Source organism: Mobula birostris, chromosome 9, assembly GCF_030028105.1.
Source record: "Mobula birostris isolate sMobBir1 chromosome 9, sMobBir1.hap1, whole genome shotgun sequence".
NCBI lineage: Eukaryota > Metazoa > Chordata > Chondrichthyes > Myliobatiformes > Myliobatidae > Mobula > Mobula birostris.
In genome coordinates, this window is record NC_092378.1 from 127134439 (window position 1) to 127156497 (window position 22059).

General features: G+C 39.0%; 1 protein-coding gene across 2 annotated transcripts; it reads left to right on the plus strand.

Annotated features, from left to right (window-relative positions):
* Positions 1-1207: 1207 nt before the first annotated feature.
* gde1 (glycerophosphodiester phosphodiesterase 1) lies at positions 1208-21641 on the plus strand. 2 transcript variants are annotated; one of them, XM_072268783.1, is made up of 6 exons: positions 1208-1563; positions 6544-6719; positions 8237-8342; positions 11288-11380; positions 11566-11774; positions 17383-21641. In XM_072268783.1, exons 1-6 carry the CDS (start codon positions 1303-1305, stop codon positions 17525-17527), a joined length of 990 nt encoding a protein of 329 aa, XP_072124884.1. In that variant the 5' UTR covers positions 1208-1302; the 3' UTR covers positions 17528-21641. The 2 variants fall into 2 exon arrangements, with proteins under 2 accessions (XP_072124884.1, XP_072124885.1); XM_072268784.1 differs by having other exon boundaries at positions 1458-1489.
* Positions 21642-22059: the final 418 nt, after the last annotated feature.

Consider the following 22059-nt stretch of genomic DNA (forward strand, 5'->3'; position numbering starts at 1 on the left):
CTGAAAACATCAGCCTCCCGGCCATGACTACACCTCTCTACAATTCCAGCGGTTTGGGAAAGCGGCCAACATGATCAAAGCAAACACGAGAGCATCTGCAGATGCTGGAAATTCAAGCAACGCACACAAAATGCTGGTGGAACGCAGCAGGCCAGACAGCATCCACAGGAAGAAGCAGAGTCGACACTTCAGGCTGAGACCCTGGGAGGGGGAGAGGGAGATCAGAAATGGTCAGGAGGGGGAGGGATAGAGCTAAGAGCTGGAAAGTTGATTAACAGAAAGGATGCAAGGCTGGAGAAGGGAGAGGATCATGGGACAGGAGGCCTAGGGAGAAAGAAAGGGGGAAGGGAGCGCCAGAGGAAGATGGAGAGCAGGCAAGGAGTTATTGTGAGAGGGACAGAGAGAGAGAAAAAAAGGGAAAAAATATAAATAAATAAACAAACAAATTAATAAATACATAAGGGATGGGGTAAGAACGGGAGGAGGGGCATTAACAGAAGTCAGAGAAGTCAATGTCCATGCCATCAGGTTGGAGGCTACCCAGTCGGAATATAAGGTGTTGTACCGAGTGCATTGGCTTGTCCGTGTGAATATTTTCAGGAGGTTCAGAGCTATTCGGCAATTTCAGGTGGGTACTGATGTAACTGTTCTTCCCTTTCTTCTTCGTGCTGCCATTGGACAGAAGATATACAAGGAATGACAACACATACCGTAGGCTGAAGGACAGGTTCAGACTTGTGAGCAGTCCTCCCATACGATAAAGACCCGTCGAACTCTTGACCTCGCCGAGGTAATAGCCGGTCACGGCCATTTGTCGACCTGCACTGCACTTTTTCTGTTACTGTCGCCCTATTATACAGTATTTCACATTCTGTAATTGTTTTCATTTTGTACTACTTCAATATACGTATACATGGAATGATTTTTCTGGGGGTTTCACTGTCCCTCGGTACATGTAATCTAAGACAATAGGAGCAGATAAACCAATGACCAAAAACGTAAACACCTGAAAAGCCAAAGCATAGAAGGTTATGTGACATTTGCTTCTTTGCAATAAGACTTTATGTCATGATTTAGTTTAAACACACACACGCAAACAAAACCGGCGTCTTTGTAGTCCTGCTCTTTTCGCGATTCACATACCCTTGCCCTTGGCATTGTGAGCGCTTTCATTGCAGGGGATGACGTGATCGTGACGAGTTGTTTCCCCGCCCCTGCGTCGGCTGAAGCGACTTCGCTGTGGGTTGTTGGCCCGTGTGGTTGTCGAGCTCTGAGTGTGGGGTGACCCGGACACTGCCAGCCATGGACTTTGTGGTGGTGTCCGGCTTCTTGGGGCTCACGGTCACCGTCATCCTGATAACGACGGTAACGAGCGTGTTCCATCCGGTCTACAGCCCTGCCTTCGTCCTGGTGCTTTGCGCGATGTTCCACGTCTTCAGGTACCAGCCGGTACCCTCGGAGATCGCCCAGAAGGTGTTACGCCCCAACGGTAGCTATTCCGTGATTGCTCATCGCGGCGCGGGCTTTGATGCTCCCGAAAACACACTAGCTGCCATCAGAAAGGTCGGTCGTCCTGTCTGAAGATGTTCTCGTAAACAAAGCTTCTTGCTTCAAAGTATTAAGTGCGCCTTTCAAATTGAAAGTTTTGGGCACCTGTTTCCAAAATCCCACTTACCTACTTCGCGTTATTGTCATTAATATGGGAATTCTGTCCTCGTGATGGGGAGGTTGTATGAGAAATTTCCGGGTTGACGACACAGCGTTCAAATGGAAAACTCATGAATGTTTAACTTGACATTTTTCATTTATTTGACATTAATGAGAAGAAAATCGACTTCTGATTTGTACTGAGTGCATTGGCTTGTCCGCGTGAATATTTTCAGGAGGTTCAGAGCTATTTGGCAATTTCAGGTCTGTACTGATGCAGCTGTTCTTCCTTGAGGCAGAAATATTAGAATGGCCCATGACAGGATGGGGAAATCAATTTGTGTTCACAACAAATGTTGTTTTTGAGTTTTGTGCAAATACAGGGTAGAGGCTCAATCTACTAAAATTGCCAAGTGCTTCAGAATTTCTTTTTTGAGAAGTTGAATCCATGTTGTTTATGAGAAACTTGAACTGGAAGGAGAAGTGAAGGCAAGGCTCCATGGAAAGAAATGAATAAGGATGGAATGAAAGGAATCAACAATGCAGTGATGATGCCTGAAGATAATGATCAGAATGATAGCTTTGCTTAATACCACTAGCAAACAGAGCATTTTCTTAGGGAATACATTGAGATTGCTAATGACTTGCTTCCATTCCAGTTGTGTAGTTTCTGAGGTGGATAATGCAGCTACTGTATATAGGGCCCCTGGTAATTGTAACAGGTGGACCAGAAGCTGCTTGGCCAGGCAGGTAGTTTGGGAGGTGTTTTCTGTTTACATTTGGCTTTTGCATGTTTGCAGTGGAGAGGTGAGAAGTTCTTGGTGCTCATTCTCCATTTTGAGGAAACATGAGTCAGAGATTCTGAGGAGTCAGCATGGATGTCACACTTTTTCTTCAAGAAGGCATTGAGAACAGTTCTTGTTTTTTCTCTATGTCCACCTGGTAATCCATCATCTTGAAATCCTCAAAGTAGTGTGCTTGTTTCAGTAGTCTTGTTGGGCATGGAGATGCCATGGCCTACCCATGGTACAGTTAGCCTGGTAAAATTAGATGCTGGGAATGTTAGCCAGGGAGAGAATTGTGGTATTTGTGCTGGTGTGTACAGAGGATTTCATTGGAACAACATTGGTGGCATACCTTCAGTGCTTTGTGGTTTCCATATCTCAGATGTGCTTGGGTGGGGAACACTGCTGCCTGAGGGCAATGACATTGGGTTTGAGTTTGAGGTCTTAATCTTCAAATGCCCTTTTCCTTCGAACCCAAAAATTCAAGGCCGCAATGAATTTTCATCTATATCTGACCTTACTAAGATGAAAAAAGCGGTTGTTCATTGGATAGGTGATTCTGTGCAACAGTACAGATTGGTGGACTTCTACAAAGCCTATACTCAACAATTCTGTAGAGGTGATTCTTTGAATTGGTACATACCGGAGCATCTTCTGCATACTGCAGCTTAATGAGTTAGCTTTGAGTAACCTTGGTTGTGGAGTGGCCATGACACATATTAAATACTTGACCAATTGTCCTGTAGATTAGCCCCACTCCACTAATTACCATGATGGAGGTGGGGTTGTGAGAAGAATTGTGAAAAGTATTGCGAAGTGATAATGTGTTAAGTATGAAATGAGGTAAAAAGATAATTCAAAAGATTGATACAATGTTTTCCGCCATGAAATCTTCCTTCTTAAAAAAAACAAATTAAAACCATTGGTTTCTGGTTGTTTGCCTTTATTTTTAAAATGTAGCTAATCAAATTTAAGGAATATCTCAAACAAAGAAAAGCATGATGACAATGCAAGCATCCCATATGCCTGCATGTGGTCTCGATTCCTCCATTCCCTGCTTGTCCAAATGCCTCTTAAACATTGCTATAATTTCGTTCCTGCCACTTTCCCTGGTAGTGGGTTCATTCTGTGTAAAATAAAACTTTAAAGGAAATACACACATTTTAAAAAAAAACTTCTTCCGTCTCACCTTAAAGCCGTGCTCTGCAGTGTTTGACATTTCTACACTAAGAATCAGATTATGATTACCCAATCTATCTGCATGTCTGATAATTTAAAAAAATTATCAGGTCACCCCTCAGACTTGAGTGCTGCAGAGAAAACAATCCAAGTGTGCCCAACCTTTCCTTACAGTAACACTAATTAAGGCAACATCCTTTCTGCACCCTCTCCAAAGTCGTCTTATTCTTCCTGTAATATAGTGATGTGAACGACACACCAAATATCAAATATAGCCTAACCAAATTTTTGTATACAGTTGCAATATAGCTGTCTAACATTTTAATATTCAACGCCTTGACCAATGAAGGGAAGAATGTTGTATGTTGTCTTTATCAGATAGTGTTTAATCTGTCTTGACCAGATTAAACACTAGCTGCTATTTTTCTGCTTGCATTTCCAAGTTGTCTATATCCTGTAGAATCCTTTCACAACTTTCCTCACTATCCACAACTTCAAGTTTTATATCATCTGCAAACTTGGTAATCAGTTCACAAATATTTTCTGATGCATCAGAAACAACAGAGGTTCCAGTACTGATCTTTGTGGATATGCTTATGCTTATAGACCTCCATTCAGAGCAATATTCCTGCACCACTGCTATGCCTTCTCTGTCCAAACCAATTTTGAATCTAGGCTATCAAGTCTTCACGGGTCCCATGTGCCTTTACCTTCTCAATTACCTTCCCATGAGGGAACTTGCTGAAGCCTTCACTAAAATACATGTATACAACACCCACTGTCTTTCCCTCATCACCACTTTATCTTTATCACCACTTCAAAAAAAATTAACCAACTTTGTAAGATGAGACCTCTCCTGCAAAAAGCCATACTGACAAATCGATGCTTTTCCAGATATGAGCATATCCTCTTATATACAAGAATCTTTTGCTGATGTGAGATTCACTGGCCTATAAATTTTTTGGTTTGCCTCTCCTGTCTTAAGCAGAGGAACAATATTCTGTTCCTATGTCTTATGGACTAATGTTGGCTATACTTCAATTCTCCAGGATCTTGGCTGTGGCTAAAGAGAATATGAAGATCTTTGTCAAGTAGCAGCAATTTCCTCCATTGTGTCCCAACTTAGGATAGATCCCATGAGACCCCTGGCGATTATTCTTCTTGATGCTATTAAAGAATTCCAGCATTTTCTCTTCCTTGATGTTAACACAGATAAGAATATTAGTAAAACCCTTCCTGATCTCACTATTCTCCGTGTCCTTCTCGGAAAATACCAATACAAAGTAGTTACTTAATACCAAATTTCCCCTGGTATATTTTCCTTTTTTTGCCTTTGAGTGGTCCTACTGTCTCCCTTGTTATCCTCTTGTTTTTAATGTGTATATAAAATACTTCGGGGTTCTCTTTTATTCAATTTGCCAAAGACATTTTGCGGTCTCTTTTATCCCTCCTGATTTCCTGTTCAAAATTTTCTCTTGAATCCTTTGTACTTCTCAAGAGCCTTGTCCAAATTCACCTATCAATTCCTTGCATATGCTTTCTTTTCCTTTCTGACTAAATATGTGACATCGCTTGGCATTTCAATGTTCCCAAAACTTGCCATCCTTGTCTTTCTTTCTCACATGTACATGTGGGTTCTGAATTGTAACCAATTAGCCTTTAAGCAACTCCTGCTTGTCAGATGTGGACTTCCCCAATGACAGCTGCTCCTGATTTATTCTCCTGAGCCCTTGCCTAATGTTGTTGGTATTAATCATTTCCCAAATGAGCATTTAGCCTTTAGGTCTTGTCTTATCCTGACCAATAATTACTTGAAAATTTAGACTTATCATCACTGTTCCCACAATGTTTTCCCACCGAAACTATGATTATTTGGCCAGGCTCGTGTCCCATTTCATGGTGAAGCATGGCCCTTTCCCAGACTGGATTATCTACCGACTGTTTCAGGAAACTTTCATAATGCAGCTAACAAATTCTGCCCTAATCTGGCACTAATGGAGTCCCAGGCAATATTGAGAAATTAAAGTCATCCACAACAGCTACATGGTTGCTTTTATATCCTTTCATGATCTGCCTACGTATCTGTTCCTCTGTCTGCTACTGGGTAGTGGGAGATGTATACTGTAGCTCCATCATAGTGAATGCAACTTTCCTATTCCTGACCACTGGATGAGCCCTCCAGGACTTCCTCTCTTAACTGTGGCTGTGACAGTCTCTCTGATCAGTACTGCAACTTCCCACCGCCTTTACAATCTTCACTATTATATCTGAAACCTCTGAATCCTGGAATTTTGAGCTGTCAGTCCTTGCCCTTCTTTCAGCCAAGTCTCAGCAATGGCTGCAACGCTATAGTTCCATATACTAATCCAAGCCTTAACCTTGTCTGCCTTGCCCATAACATTCCTTGTGTTGAAATAAATACACTTCAGCCCGCCAATCTTACCGTGGTTGGATTATCTAAATACTGTTTTTTAAAACCTGGCTCTGCCTGTTCTTCCTTCCAACCTTGCTGAATCTCTTCCTTCCCCTCAATCCACGCACTTGTCAACCTACTACTCTAGCTCGCACCCCATTGCCACACCAGTTTAAGTCCTCCTGAGTAGCACCTGTAAGTCTCCCTGCAAAGATATCAGTGCCTCTCCAGTTTAGGTGTAAACTGCCCTCCTTGTACAAGTCCCATCTGCTCTGGAAGAGAGCCCAATGATCCATGTACTCTAAGTCCTAAGACTTAATTATTTCTGAAGTTCCCGTTCAAGGCTTATTGTGAAAGATGTTATGTAATTTTAATTAACTCCTTCACTTTAGAAACACTGTGGTCAAAGCTACATTATATACAGTTTCAACATTACAACAAAAATTCCTGATTGGCTGCAGTGCTGTATATATAAGCTAATGAATACCTTGAGACATACTGTTCTCACTCCTCATCTAGGCTGCTGAAAATAATGCTACTGGTGTGGAGTTGGATATCGAGTTCACTTCAGATGGTATCCCTATTCTGATGCACGATCGTACTGTGGACCGCACAACTGATGGTACCGGTTCTCTTGATCACTTAACTTTTGAAGAGGTCCGGAAACTTAACCCAGCAGCCAAGCACAGACTGCAGTATGTAATCAGAATATACCCCATACAGATAATAGTGAACGAGATACCATTTAACTTTTTGTTGCCCAAAAAATCCAAATATTAATGACAATATTGCCTTATTTTAAGGTACTATAATTTAAGTGAATTACAAACACTTATAGAAGACTTATGATTTAAAAATATATCCCTTGCTCTTTCTGCAGCCTATTAAATGTTATAATTCCAGTCCGTGCAATAGCATTGCGAACTACAGTGTAGTTTGTGAAGTTCTAATCTGGTGGTTGTGCAGTTACAGTCTACTATTAGCCTGCATGAGACATTCACCCTGTAAGTCTCTGACCCTTAGAGTCACAAAGTACTACAGCAGAGAAACAGGCCCTTCAGCCCATCCAGACCATACACCTACGCCTGGTGCAATCCTCTCCATACCTATCCAAACTGCTGCTCAATGTTACATGGGAACCAGCATCGAGCATTTCTGCTGGCATCTTGTTCCACACACCACCCTCTGAATGAAGAAGATCCCCTCAAATTCCTCTTAAATAATATATTTTCACCCTAAACCTATGACCTCTAGTTCTAATCTCACCAAACATGAGGGGGACAAAGATTGCATGCATTGATCTCGTCTATACCCCTCATAATTTTGTATATCTCTATACAAGATCTCCCCTCATTCCCATTCCCTTGCACTCCAGGGAATGAATTCCTAACCCAGGAGATGTACTATAATTGTCTTGCCAGTGCAGTGACATTTATGGTCAGAATAGTTCCAGAGTTGATTTCCGACCTAATTCATAATAACATCAGTATGGGTGCACTACGATGAACTTGCCTTGCACCTCATGGGCTTGACACCACACAGAACACCATTTACCACAGTGTAACTTCCTTTGTGTCAGAGACTTGTGGGAACTTGTGACTACTTTGTTAGATCTCTTCCAATCTTGTTGAGTGTATAAGAGCTGAAGCTAAGCCAGCATACATCTAAAATGCAATGTTTCATGCAGGAAATATGAATTGATGTATGTGAAAATTCCAGTTTGTTTTCCTTTTTGACATGTATCATATGAACGTGAACATTTATGTTCAGACAACACACAATTTATTTCTGTTCATAGTAAATCATAAAAATAAATAATATTTCCATGTTTGTCTATTTCACATAATGATCATTGTATAATTTAATATTATGGCCATATCCTAGATTCCCATATGAGATTTTTGTTATTATAAACTATCTAAGTAGCAGGAGAATTTTTCTTTGTAATTTTTTAAGTAGAAATGCAAAGCTACTTAAACAAGTTTTATCAATTATACATTTTTCATAATCTGTATGCAATATTACTGAAAATTATAGCAGTACAATATTGAAAATATTGTAATTATTATTAACCCTGTACTTTATAAGATATTTGAACTGATTAAACAATAAACTTGGTTTTGGCATTGATTTTACATTTGTAAGAATAAAGTGTAGCAATTCAGGGTTTAATTAAAACTTACAATAATTATTTGGACTTTCTGTTTTGCAGCGAAAAGTTTCCAGGTGAGAAAATCCCAACACTGAAGGAAGCTATCTTAGAGATTCTCAAAACCGATATGACAATTTTCTTTGATGTCAAAGGCCACGCAGTTCAGGTAAAATGCCTTATTATTTTGGTAATACATTATAGAGGTAAACTTCATCTTTGGCATTGGAACTGGCTCCTTGACCCACCATCATTATAATTAAATATACCTCCCACTTGACTGCTTTAATTCCATATCCCTCAATGCCTTACTCGTTCAAATACCAATCCAGATGCCTTTTTAAATGTAACTCTTCCTGCCTCCACCACCTCCTCTGGCAGCTCTTTCCAGATATCATCTACTCTTTGTGAGAAAAAAGTTACCCCTCAGATCTCCTTTAAACCTCCTCTCTCTCACCTTAAGTCCATGCCCTCAAATTTTATAACCCTTAATATGGTGCGCAGTCACTGGCAATCTAGTCTCTCTATGCCTCTCATGACTTTATGTACTGCTATCATGTGATCTCTCAGCCTCCTTCACTGCAGGGTAAACAGACCTAGCCCATCCAATCTATCTGGATAACTCACTCCAATTCAGGCAACATTATGCATCTTTCCTACACGTGCTCTAGCTTAATTACATCTTTCCTGTGGTGTGATGACCAGAATTGAATACAATACTCCCAAGCATGGCCTAAGCAACATTTTATACATTTGTAATGTGACAGCTCAATTATTGTACTTGCTGTTTGGTTTGATGAAACCTAGTATGCCATACACGTTCTTTGCCGCTCTGTCTATCTGTATTGGCACTTATGGAAATCGTAGTTGTACCCCAAGGTCTCTCTGTTTAACAGCATTCCATGGGATCCTGCCATTCACTGTGATGGCCAGCCAGGTTTAATTTCCCAAAATGGAGTACCTTGCACTCATCTGATTAATTCCATCTGCTCTTCCTTCGCTGCCTTTCCCAGCTGAGCAAAATCCTGTTGTTAAAATTAGACAGCCTGCTTTACTGTCCACTGTAGCATCAATTTTGGTGTCATCTGCAAATTTACTAATCATGTCACCTACATTCACAACCAAATAATTAATATATAGGATGAACAACTGAGGACCCAATATTGATCCATCTGGCACAGGCCTCCAATCTAGGAAGCAAACTTTGACTGTCATCCTCTGCTTCTCACTGTCAAGCCAATTTTGTATCCAACTGGCTAATTTGCTGTGGATTCTGTGTTCTAACCTTCGAGACCAGCCTATCATATGGGACCTTGTCAAAAGCCTTGTTAAAGTCTACGTACATAAAGTCTATTATGCTGCCCTTGTCGATCCTCTTGGTCTTCTCTACAAAAAAATTAATTCCAATTTAGACATTACATCTCACTTAGAAAGTCATCCCTACTTCGTCCTTGCTTTTTCAAAAACAAATGAACCTTGTCCCTGAGAATCCCTTCCACTAACTTTCCCATCACTGATGTAAGACTCAGCTTATCCCTGCTGTTGCCCTTTAAACCAAAGCACAATATCGGCTATCTTCCAGTTTTCTGATACCTCACCCATGGCTAATGAAGTTATAAAAATCTCTGTCAAGACCCTTGCTTCCTATAACATCTTAGATTACACCTGGCAAGGTCCTAGGGATTTAACTACCTTTATGTGTTTCAGGACCTCCAACACTTCCACCTTCATAATGCAGATATGCTCCAGAACATCACTTTTCTCTCCACTGAACTTGTTAGCTTCTATGCCTTCTCCATAGTAAATGCAGGTGAAAACTATTCATTTAAGAATCCACTTCTACTCCATCTATAGAATCTGTTAGGATTCCCCTTTATTTTATCTGCCCAGGATATTCCAAAGTCCCTTTTTATCTTCCTGATTTCCTCCTTTAAATGTCCTACTACACTCTCTATGCACCTCAATAAATTTACTTGATCCTAGCTGCCTGTATCTGACATATCCCTCTCTTTTCGCGACCAGACCCCTAGTACCCTGTCAACCATGATTCCCTACTTTTACCAGATTTGCCCTTCATTCTAACACAAATATGCTGGCGCTAAACTTTACCCATCTCACTTTTAAAAGTTTCCCACTTGCTGCCAGAGGTAACTATGACCTCCGCCCATCAACTTTTGCAAGTTCCTGTCTGATGCCATTAAAGTTAGCCTCCCCCTATTCTCCCCCCCGCCCTTCATTTAGGACTTGAGGACCAGCCCTATCCTTTTTCATAACTTTCTTGAAACTAATAGAATTATGGTTACTGCTCCCAAAGTGCTGCCCAAAAACTTGCCAATCAATTGTGTGGCCTCAAGTGCGGCCCCTTCTATAGTAGGGTCATATCATAGCTGTATACATATTTTGATTAGAGCTGCCAAAATTGTTATTTGAAAAAAACAAGGCATGCTTTGCCTTGCTTGGCAAGATCCTCTTTTCTGCTCCCATGCAGTGAACTGTAGTATTCCCCTGAGCTAAGTTTCAGTTTATTGCTTGGGTCAGCTTTGAGTTTACTGGAAGATCGTGATGATTGTTGATGCAATGTTTTGTAGCTGTTCTCATCTGGGAAGTACTTACGGGAAGTGGGTGGAGTGAAAAGGTATCCTGTGCCAATACTGTATTGCACAGACAATGGTTCTATTAATACAAAGGAGTAGTGCGTACCCCTACATCTTTTTAGCACTTTCTGCTTTTGAGTGTCATCTTGCTCCTCCCTTCTTGTCCCCGTTCTCTACCTCCCATTCAAGAACAATAAAAATTCCCTAAATTAAGTAAAATGATAAATATTTTAAAATAAACTCATCTTTGGTGATATTTCCCCTCAACCCTCACTAATTCAATTTACTCTGCCTCTGTTCCTCCCTTAAAGTCTTCCTCCATATAAATTCCTGAAAGCATTTCCTTGAATGTATTCGCTAGGCTTCTGCTCCTATAGTTCTACACCAAACCAAGTAAAGCTATCTTTGATCACTTTCTTTTCAGCTAAATAAACGTTAAAATTGAATTAATGTTTCAAACATGGATATGAAATTAGTGTAAAACATTTTCAGCAAGTTGCTTAATTGCTTTTTTTTTCAGGCCTCTGTTACCTTGAAAGAGCTGTACAAAGAATTCCCTGAACTGTACAACAGGAGCATTGTGTGTTCATTTGAACCTTTGGTTATTTTCAAGGTATTATAAATTTTAATTTCCATCAATGCAACATAATATTACATCTATAACTGCACTTGGAAGTTGTATTGGATTAGGCAAAGTTGTTGCAAATATTCTGAAACAGAACTGTTGTGTGAATTAGTTGAATTTGAAATAATGCACAAACTAATTAATACACTTATTTCATTCTTGCACTGTTCAAGATGAGGCAGGCTGACCAGAAAGTGGTGACTGCTCTCACTCATAGACCCTGGAGTCTGAGTTACCGTGGGAATGGGAAACCAAAATTTGATGGCTACAAGCAATACCTATACATGATGCTGGATATTATTTTGGACTGGTCCCACCATGCTTTTTTGTGGAAATTGCTAGGTGTTTCGGCCTTTTTAATGCAGAAAAATTTTGTATCAATGTAAGTATTGAGAATTTTTCATTGGTTCTTTAAAAACGTTTTGTTGGTCAGCGAGTTTTAATACTATCCTCTGAGTCTTTGATTTTAAAATTAACCATGAATGAAGTAAAATAGCCTAATATGAAATGTATTTTGATTTGAGATGTGTATCCCTTTGCATCAATAGGGATAAAAATTGTACTCAAAGGAACAAGCAAATGTTATTTTGCATGTTAAGTGTCCCCTGTTATGTTGCTGCTGTTAAAACGGGTATCTGCAGTTCACAATTGATTGCTAAGGAAAGATTGCCAATCAATATTTATATATTTTTAAGATCTGGTTCCATACAAAATAATTCTTGGAGAATCTCTGTCAGCAATACTCCGTCCATTCAAGTAAACTTTTATCATGTGTGATTTAATTCATTATTATCCATAGACCAATCCTTTAATGTTGCATCCTATTCTCTGACATTGAAGTAAGGTAAACTGTGACTATGAAACTATAGATGATCAAACACTTCAATAATCTGCCTAACAGGTTTGTAGTTTATGGCTGTAATTTTCAGCATTGGTGAATGAATTGCATTATACGTAACCATTAAAAAAAATCACCCTTGAAATTGTGTGCATAGTGGAGCTGATAGACACCTTATTTAATGGAGATCAGTAAAATCATTATAAGTTGAAACCTACTGTTTGAAGGGAGAATGTTTTAACCTCTGTGGATACACTGCTGGTACCATTGTGAATGTGGCTTTGAACTTCATGAAAAGCAGTCCATTGAGTCTTACTCTCAACCTTCCAATACCTTGCAGGTGGCATTGTCCACTCTTCAGTATTCTGCCCACCCTCACCTATTCCTGCCTCCCCATATTCCCATTGAACTTAACACCTTGGTCCAATTGTCTGGACTCCCCCACCCCAATAATTCCAAATGTAGTTAGCAAAGCATAACTAAAGCTCCACAGTGACTATGTATCCAACATAATGTTGGAACCTTGCACTAGAATACCTTTTACGATCTTTAACAAAGGGCAAGATTGGTACAAGTCCTCAGCCCCTAATGTTTAGAAACGTTAGAAAATAATTTTAATGGTACTAAATGATTAAATTGTTAAAATATTAAAACTGATAAGTCATTAGATTAAACTGCATCATAGTTATAAGAAATAATCATAATTTGCATTTTCCTCAGTCTCCAATTCAGAATCCTCAGGCTTGTATATATGACCATAGAGACAGACTCCCCTGGATAATACAGTGGACTCTGGTTAGTTGGGCACATCAGGACCAGTACATTATGGCCCAATTAAGTGGCAGCCCCAATTAGCTGAAATTTCATGGAAGTAGTTATAAAGGTATATTTTTAAAAATTCTAACTACCAATAAGAGTCAAAATTATGTATTTAAATGTAATACAGAACAAATTAGAACACTACCAGTGCTATTACAGTACTATAAAACTATTAGTTCCTAACAGTTATTGACGGAGGAATTCATCCAGTGTACACTGCGTGTTCTTTTGATTGACCATAAATGACAAAATTGGCGCAGACACCTAGTGCAGATAATGGGATGACTTCATTCAATGCCTTCAATTACATTCTCTAAGTCTAACATTCAAGATGATTGTGATACCTTCAAATTCTTCATAGTTGTTAATTTGTTTAAATAGTGAAATCATTTTATTTTTAATCTTGGCCATTTCTGGCATCTTCAAGCCAGAATACTTGAAACTGCAGTGAGCAAAGCAGTTCTGAATTATTTTGCTGCTTATTTCTCACCAACTATCAGTGACAAAAATCTTTTTTTTTAACACAAGCACAGTGTAGCTCTAAGCACAGTATAGTGTCAACAACCACACAAGTGCACTCAACTGGTCCTAGTTCGGCAACAGTGTTCCGTCCCAATTACATGCCATAGTGTCCCATATAAATGAAAGGAATCCCGGCTATTTTCTCAATTAGTTTTTGTTTTTTGAATTGGTCCAAGTAAGCGGCTGCCCTGATAAACTGATGGCCTATTTAAATGGAACCCACTATACTGGGAGATCCCACCCAAAACCCAGTGACAGAGCGGACTGATAGATTTAATAAACTATAAACACATGAGAATCTTCAGAAGCTGGAAATCCAGTGCAATGCACATGAACTGCTGGAGGAACTCAGCAGGTCAGGCAGCATCTATGGAGAGAAATAAACAGTCGATGTTTCAGGCCGAGACCCTTCATCTGTACTCTCGATGAAAGCTGTTGGCTCAAGATGTCAACTGCTGATTCATCTCTATTGATACCACCTAATCTACTGAGTTCCTTCATAATTTTGAGCGTTTTGCTCTGACAGATGTAGTGGCATCTATCATTGGGATTGCAGGCTTAAGTACACCCTGCACTTGGACTTCCAGAAAGCATTTGATTAGGTCTTCCTCTCCTTTTCCACATTTCTTCCAAATCATTTTATGATTATGAGGACATGCAGTCCCCTTTTATTGTTATTTAGTAATGCATGCATTAAGAAATGATAAAAATGTTTTTCCAGAATGATATCACGAAAACACATGACAAACTGACTTAAGAACTAACAAAAACCACATAATTATAACATATAGTTACAACAGTGCAAAGCAATACTGTAATTTGATAAGAACAGACCATGGCACAGTAAAAATCTCAGAGTCTCTCAAAAGTCCCATCATCTCATGCAACCGGTAAACCTCCAGCGCCGCCAACTTGCTGATGCAGCATCCCGGAAGCGTCCGACTACAGTCCGACTCCGAGTCCGTCCGAAAAACTCCGAGCCTCCAACCAGCTCTCCAACACCGATGCACCGAGCACCATCTCTGCCAAGTGTTTCAGCCCCGGCAACAGGCAACATGCAAAGCGGAGGATTTGGGGCCTTCGTCTCCGGAGATTCTCGATCGCACAGTAGCAGCGGCAGTGGCAGCGAAGCAGGCATTTCAGAAGTTTCTCCAGATGTTCCTCTGCGCTTCACGGCTGTCCCCATCAAATCCGGATTGATGTACAGCCCCTAGTTACACATATCAATATTCATTCGGAACGGCCATGCATGCTGCATTGCGCTGCCATCTTCTCCTCCCTCCTCCTACTTGCTTGCCTTTCTGAAATTTTTCCAATATGCTGAACTTTCCCTTGAATAAATCTACTAGCTCAAAAAAAACTTCCATAAAACAGTTACCAAATATGAGCTATAGTGGATTCTGGTTAATTGGGGCATCAGTTAACAAGGCAGCAGCTTACTTGGGACAACTCTTAAAGAACAAAAAAAACTAATCGAGAAAATAGCCGGGATTTTCTTCATTTATTTAGGATACTAGGCTGCTTAATTGGGACAGGAGACTGTTGCTGAATAGTTTCTAACTAGCGTCAGTTGCGTTCGCTTCTGGCTTCTGTGGCTGTGGACAGTACACCGTGCTTAGAGTGAACAGTTTTTAAATAGCATCAGTTGCATGTATTTGTGGTCAAAAAGCAGTGATAGTTGCAAGAAATGAGCAGTAAGACAATTTAGAACTGTTTTGCCCACTGCGGTTTCAGGCATTCAGGCTTGGAAATGCCAGAAACTGCTGGGTGTGTAAATGAAAAAACAATTTCACTACTTCAACTAGGAAGAATTTGAGGGTGTTGACCATCATCTTGAATGTTACCTTTGGTCCACTCTGGACACTCACCTTTCACCTGTGGCTCCAATTAGCAGTATGCACACCCTGGTCCACTGCTTCGACAGGCGGGCTAAACCAGGGTATTAACTCCCACTGAGATAAGGACAGGCATATCCTAGCATGTGACGTCAGCTCTGGCAGACTGGGCAGATGAGATCTATGGTGAGATCCAACGGCTAGGTAGGCGGTTCTGCAATGCTTCATGGATAGTGAAGAGCACGCCAAGGCACGGAAGTCGTCATGTTCATCCACTGTAGTCAAGGAAGACCCAAGTACCACTGGACTTGGACTTTTGAGGTTGAGGGAGTACAACTGCCCCAGTGCAACTGTTTTTTTCACTTTAAAAACACTCCTGCATACGTTTCCTGTCCTCATTGGATATGATGCAGCCACCAGTAGTATTGGTAGTGTTCTAATTTCTTCAGTAATTCATTTAAATATATAATTTGTTATGTAACTAACTAGAGTTCACTGTAAAACTCTTAACACTAAATTTAGTTTTGTTTGGAGGGAAAGAAGTTCTTCCAAAAGTTTTGTACTGACTGTACAAAGTGAGTTCTAATTTGTGAAAAGACCGTATCAGCATTGTTTCTCCGCATGACATTACCACAAAGAATCATCAGCCATGTGATAGCTATATTGCATTTATGCCACTAACTTTAAATATGGACTAACCCAATTTGTAGAAGAACACTTGTTTTATTCAGTAAATCACCAGACTAAATCACAAAGTACTGAGCTATGATGATGGGTTCCATTGACTGTAGTTGTAAATCTTGAATGCAGAAGATGAAGGGTGATCTGACTGAGGTATGAAATTGATTGTGCCAGAAAAGATAATTCCTCTATCAAAGAAAATAATTTGGGGCCAAAAAGGGACATAATGTTAAAGCTGGGCTATTAGAAGATGATGTCAAAAAGTACTTTTCTGTAGGAAGGGTAGTGGAAGTCTGAAACATGCAGATCGACTTTGATTAAATCAAATTATTGACCAGTCCCACAGTTGTATGGCCTGGTTCAGTTCAAGATTTCTAAGAACACTTTTACTTTAACTTTATGGTGTAGTGTCTGAGGGAGGGGGAGGGGAATAACATCAAGAGTGAAGAAAGTGACTTTGTAATAGAAGAAGGCATGTAAGCAACGTTTTAATCCATGAAAAGGAAGTTGCATGAGTCTCAACAGAAATAATAAACAGTGGATTTTGGTTAATTGGGGCACATTAGGACTAGTATATTTTGGCCCAATTGGCTAAGTGGCTGCTACAATTTGCTGAAGTTTCATGTAAATAGTTTAAATGGGCATAAAAATGACAATCTACAGTGACAAACTAAGTAAGAGATTATGTATTTGTATGAAATACAGATCAAATTAGAAAACTACCAAAACTACTACAGTGCTAGAAAGTTGTAGTTCCTAACAGTTATCTGCAGCAGAATTCATCCAATGTGCACAGCGGCCATGTTCTTTTGATTGATTGTAAGTGACACCTAGTGCCTTCATACAATGAGGATGCAATTGTCAAAGGCAATCTTTATCCTCATTGTAACATTCAAGATGATCGTTGATACCTTACTTCTTCGTAGTTCATAACTTGTTGAAGTAGTGAATCTGTTTTCTTTTCACTCCTGGCTGTTTCTAACATCTCCAAGCCTGAATACTTGAAACCACAGTGAGCAAAACAATTCTGAATTGCCGTTCTGCTTATTTCTAGCCAGCTATCACTGATAAAAGTCACTGCTTTTTGAACACAAACACATGCAACTGACGCCGTTTAAAATCTTAAAAGCATAGTATAATGTTTAATAGCCACACAAGTGTACACAACTGACCCAGCCGTCTGTCCTAATGAAGTGGCCAAATGAATGAAGAGAAGCCCAATTAACTGGAATCAATTGGTTTTTATAGATCAGTGATGTTTAATACTAACCTCTCCACTTTCACTTTTTGTTTAGGGACTACATGCGGTTTTGGGCCGAAAGAGGGGTTGAAGTGATTGCTTGGACTGTAAATTATACAGATGAAAAACGTTACTTTGAGCATATCCTCCAATGTATCTACATTACTGACAGCCTTACTGAACATAGTTCACCTCCATGAGACTGTGGTATAGATTTAATGGCCTAAATGTACCATGGTGTTCTGTATTAAACAGGTTTATTAGCCCCTTTATTTGTACCTTGATAGTGAGAAGGCTTATTGAAGTTTGTGTTTTGACTGAAGTTCCTTAATAATGTGTCAGTTATGCAGTTAAATGAAAAGTGCAACAATTCACAATTTGTATATCTGTCACAATTCCTTTTGATTGTATAAGGGAATGTAATAAACATTTGATGTAAATTATATGGTTATGGGGAAGAAAAAGACAAACAGAAGTGACTATTATTTTGCAAAGAATTGGCATTTCTTTCATGGGTCAACCAAACGCCTTCTCAGTCAAAATGATTCTGATTTCAATGCACATAAACTTTGTGGGGAATGCATTTTGGACAGCTGATAGTATGTGATTATTTTAAAAACATGTCCTTTGTAATGCTGCAAATGATAAGTTATTATAAACTAAATTGACAGAAATTGAAGTTTTTTTTACTAGGCTCTTTTCATTGTTGGAACTCTGCCCAAATTTGACTTCCTGCATTCTTCTTTAAGAATTACAGTATATTTTCAGACACTCTCCTGTGATTTGGTTGTTTAAGGTAATCATTTCTAATTTACAGTGGATTATCATGGTACTTATGGTTTTTCAACTTTTTGCAGTGTCAAAGAGTTTTGGGCGTGGTAACTAAATTCATTTTTTTTTTGCTACTGAATTAATGGGTTTCAAAGTGATTTCATCACTACTTTCTGTTGGGGGGTGGGAGGGAACGTTTTCTCTACTGAGACACTTGGGTTCTAGTATTTGGCTGTTTCTGAGCATTCCGTTCCTCTGCCAGCTTTTTCATTTTTTTTGTTGAGATGCCAGGTACTAGAGTAGCAATTTCACAACACCAGAAACACTAGTTCAGTGGATACTTTGAACATTTGAATGTGGAGTTTGCATATTGTCTCTGCAACACTGCTACTATTTCCTTCAAATTTCCCAACACTACTGATCCCAATACATTTCTCCACTAGAATATTAGGTTTACTTTTCTACCTTACTAATTAACCAGGCCATTTACTTATGGTATTCTCAGCCACAATGAATTATTCCAGCATTATTGTTGACTTTCCACATTGCATTAATGCCATGGCAAAGTTCTGATGCTGCTCTTGTTGGCTCTTGGGCTGAATTGTTCTCTACATATAATATCATCGTAATATAGATACTGCAGATGCCGTTGTGTCCCACCAACATATCAAACATTACCATTGTCCCCCACATCTTCTTCCAGTACATCAATCACTTGTTCACAAGATTCTTGCCCTCCACAACCTTTAATGAGGAGGAACAGTTAAATTTAATGTCTTTAACTTTAAATTATCATCAGTTTTGAATTTTATCTTGCAAGTCACAAGACCATCTATTACTGCAGCCTTTCCATTTGTACTTTGTATCACTTGATTCATAGTGTCATTGAATATTATTCCATTACTCTTCATGCATCATCTTTGAACACTTTTATGTTCCTTCATGTCTTCTTCTGTCCATCCATTCTTCACCCTGTTTTTCACCCAGATTATTATGCCTGTTCTGCCTCTGTTGTGAGCACTTTCTTCAGTGATTTCAACCTCTGTCTTGTCACTTGAGTGCACTGCTTCCCTGCAAACTCTTACGTATTCTCATGGTGACTTACATTTGGCTTGCCATTTTGCTATTTCCTATTCCCATTGTCTCAATCACAGGCAATACACTCTCACTGTGCCCTTTCCTAACCATTTCACCATCTCTTGGGGGAAGGGGGGGGGAAGGGGTTGAATGAGACCAAACCATCAAGTCACTTGATAATGTTTCCAAACTCCCATGCTGTCTAGTCAGCTGCTCCACTTCCCTCTTTCACATGGCCAGCAAATGGAACTGTTCCTCCTTATCAAAGTCTTGAACTGCATTTTCTTACAGTTTTCTTCCCATCTGTCACACCTCAAAGCCCCACATGCCCACGAAGCCCAGCTCCTGTTCTCAGCTTTCGTTCATGTTAAGCTGGGTGTGTTTGGCTGTTAAAGCTGGTTTCTGTGCTCCCTGATACTTTGTACTGTTTATTCCGTGGATTCTCAGTCATCTGCTTTCAAAAATATCCACCCTCCTGTGCCCCATCTGTTCTTGCAAACAGTCACCCTGCCTCCACCAAACCTTTTCTGTCTTCTGAAAGCTTTCATGTTGGGCAGCTGCTGATGGATTATGTTGTTCGACAAGTAGGATCGTCTTTTCCTTAATCTGCTGTCAACCATCCTATAATCAAGTTTATTTTCCAGCTCCACCTTACTTTCATGTCCCCCAAAGAATTGTATTTGAGGCTATTATTTTCTTGTCCACCTGCTGCTTGATGCATTTATCATAAAGTCTAGCAAGGATGCTGATAGCATCAAATGCCACTTTGTGTACCCTTCTCCTTTACTGTCATCTTGATTGATATGTCCTAAATGAATCTCCATTCCAGTAAGCATGAGGAAATCTGACATAATAGTCCTAAGCTCTGTAAGTCTATCCTCAAACCACTACAGGTCTCTTTTTAAATCCTCATTTGAAACTTTGTACTTCTAATATTGTATTTTTTTAAATATCTGACTAGAGCTTCAATATAATCCTACATTTAAAGGTGCTATATAAATTCAAGCTGCTATTGTTAAATTTTGTGAAGTAATTTGCATGTCTAAAAGAAAGCAGAATTGCTGAATGCTGAAGCCTTGCAGAGTTCTAACTCTGCTAAAGGTCAGTTGTAAAGAGCAAGATCATTACCGCTAGCTTTTCCATAGATTAAATGTTAGCAGATTTAGACTAAGATAGAGATCAACTTGTAACAAGACAAGTCACATCATTCTCTGCCTACCAGTTGGCTTTTGCTGCATTCCTATTGCCATTTCAATAGTCCGTTTTGGATAGGAAGCTGGTTGGTGTGTAGATCAGACTTGGGAGTTAAAACATGCTCTTCATCTTCGCCTCACCTATATCCAATATCAAACTTGGGCTATCAAATGCGAATTAAAATCTTTTGTTTTTTTGTCAAATTTAGTTCTTTTAAAAAGCCCCAGTCTATTCAATATTATTTTAAAACAAACTTGTTACACTAATCAATATTGTTATGAGATCAAAAGGGACAAAATGAATATATGTATTATTTTCAGGGAAATGGCCAGTTTTTAAAAATATATATTTTATTCATTGGAGAAAATGTTCTCAATTGTGTCCTTGCTTGTATATTAAATTCTTAATTTTCATGACCAAATAATCCTGTACCTATTTTTAAAAAAAATACTCAAATGATAACAGGGAACAATATCACATTTAAGCACTAGCAGACATTTACTCCTAAGAAACAATTTCCTGGAAACATTTTTCCTAATCCTTGTACCAATGTTTGTTGAGCTCCAGTGAACTGTGCCAATGGTTACTACCATAACTTTAAAGCTGTGGGTTAGTATTTGACGACTTGCACATTCTGTTTATAGTGAGGAGGACTGCTAAGACACTGATGTTTGCTTATCTATAAGTGTTCTACCTCTGAAGAAATAGTTTCTCTTACAATTTGTTTCTATTTACTTCGATAGCAAACAGTGTATTAGGCAGTCAATTATTATCTACTCACAGTGGCTGTCCCATTTTTGTTATGCCAATCTCATTGTGATGTTAATCATGGAGAATAGTCACAAAGCTATTCTCATTTTGCATCTTAAATGAACTTTTTATAAGTACTCATTTTAAATATATCAATACCTACTGAATTAATAAATAGTGGTAATATGCAAACAATCTTTAGCTCCTCAAAATTAAACAAAGTCAATGTGTGTTGGGCTGGATGTTTAATCTGCTACTTTGCAGAAAATGCACTGACATGATTTTCATGTGTTTTTGTTTCAAGTGGAAGATTTACGTAACTATCTATTAATTGAGGAAATTGTCCTACTGCATGTTCAAGATAATGTACTGAAACATATTAAAAGGGGAGAACATACTGAATATTTTAAATGTACTTGTACCATCTTTTCTACAGAGAGCATATTATGGAAATGTCATGTAGACTTGGCTTGCTAATTAGATAGCACAAATAAAATAATAGTTTTATCTCCACTTCTCTACTTTGTTCAGTAAAAGGTTTTTGGTAATGCAACAATTGTCACTTGGTCATAACTTCAGTTTAACTGGGCAGATATGCTGATTACATTATATGCACTGCATGTGATGGAATTCTATTTCCAATTCAGTTCCTGATAATTAAGGCAGATATGCTTAATTAACAAACATATTTTTGCATTGCTCCCAAGTGTGGCAGAAGTATTGTTCAGACATCTGAACACTTAAGCAGCATTCAAGCAATAACTATTTGGTATTTTCCTCACGTACAAGGGCAGTGACTTAAAATACACGAAGTAGCCCTCTCATGAGATAATCTTAATCCTTCTCTATTTTTGGATAATATTTGTAATGCTAATTGACAAAGCTTAAATTGGTCAAAGGTGAAATTGTGTTGATGGTATAAACTGAGTCCTGCTTACTA

Excerpts from the sequence above, each read along its gene's own strand:
- gde1 (XM_072268783.1), top strand. The coding sequence starts at position 1,303 with ATGGACTTTGTGGTGGTGTCCGGCTTCTTGGGGCTCACGGTCACCGTC. Across the intron at positions 8,343-11,287 it reads TCAAAGGCCACGCAGTTCAG|GCCTCTGTTACCTTGAAAGA; the intron begins GTAAAATGCCTT and ends TTTTTTTTTCAG. Across the intron at positions 11,775-17,382 it reads CAGAAAAATTTTGTATCAAT|GGACTACATGCGGTTTTGGG; the intron begins GTAAGTATTGAG and ends CTTTTTGTTTAG.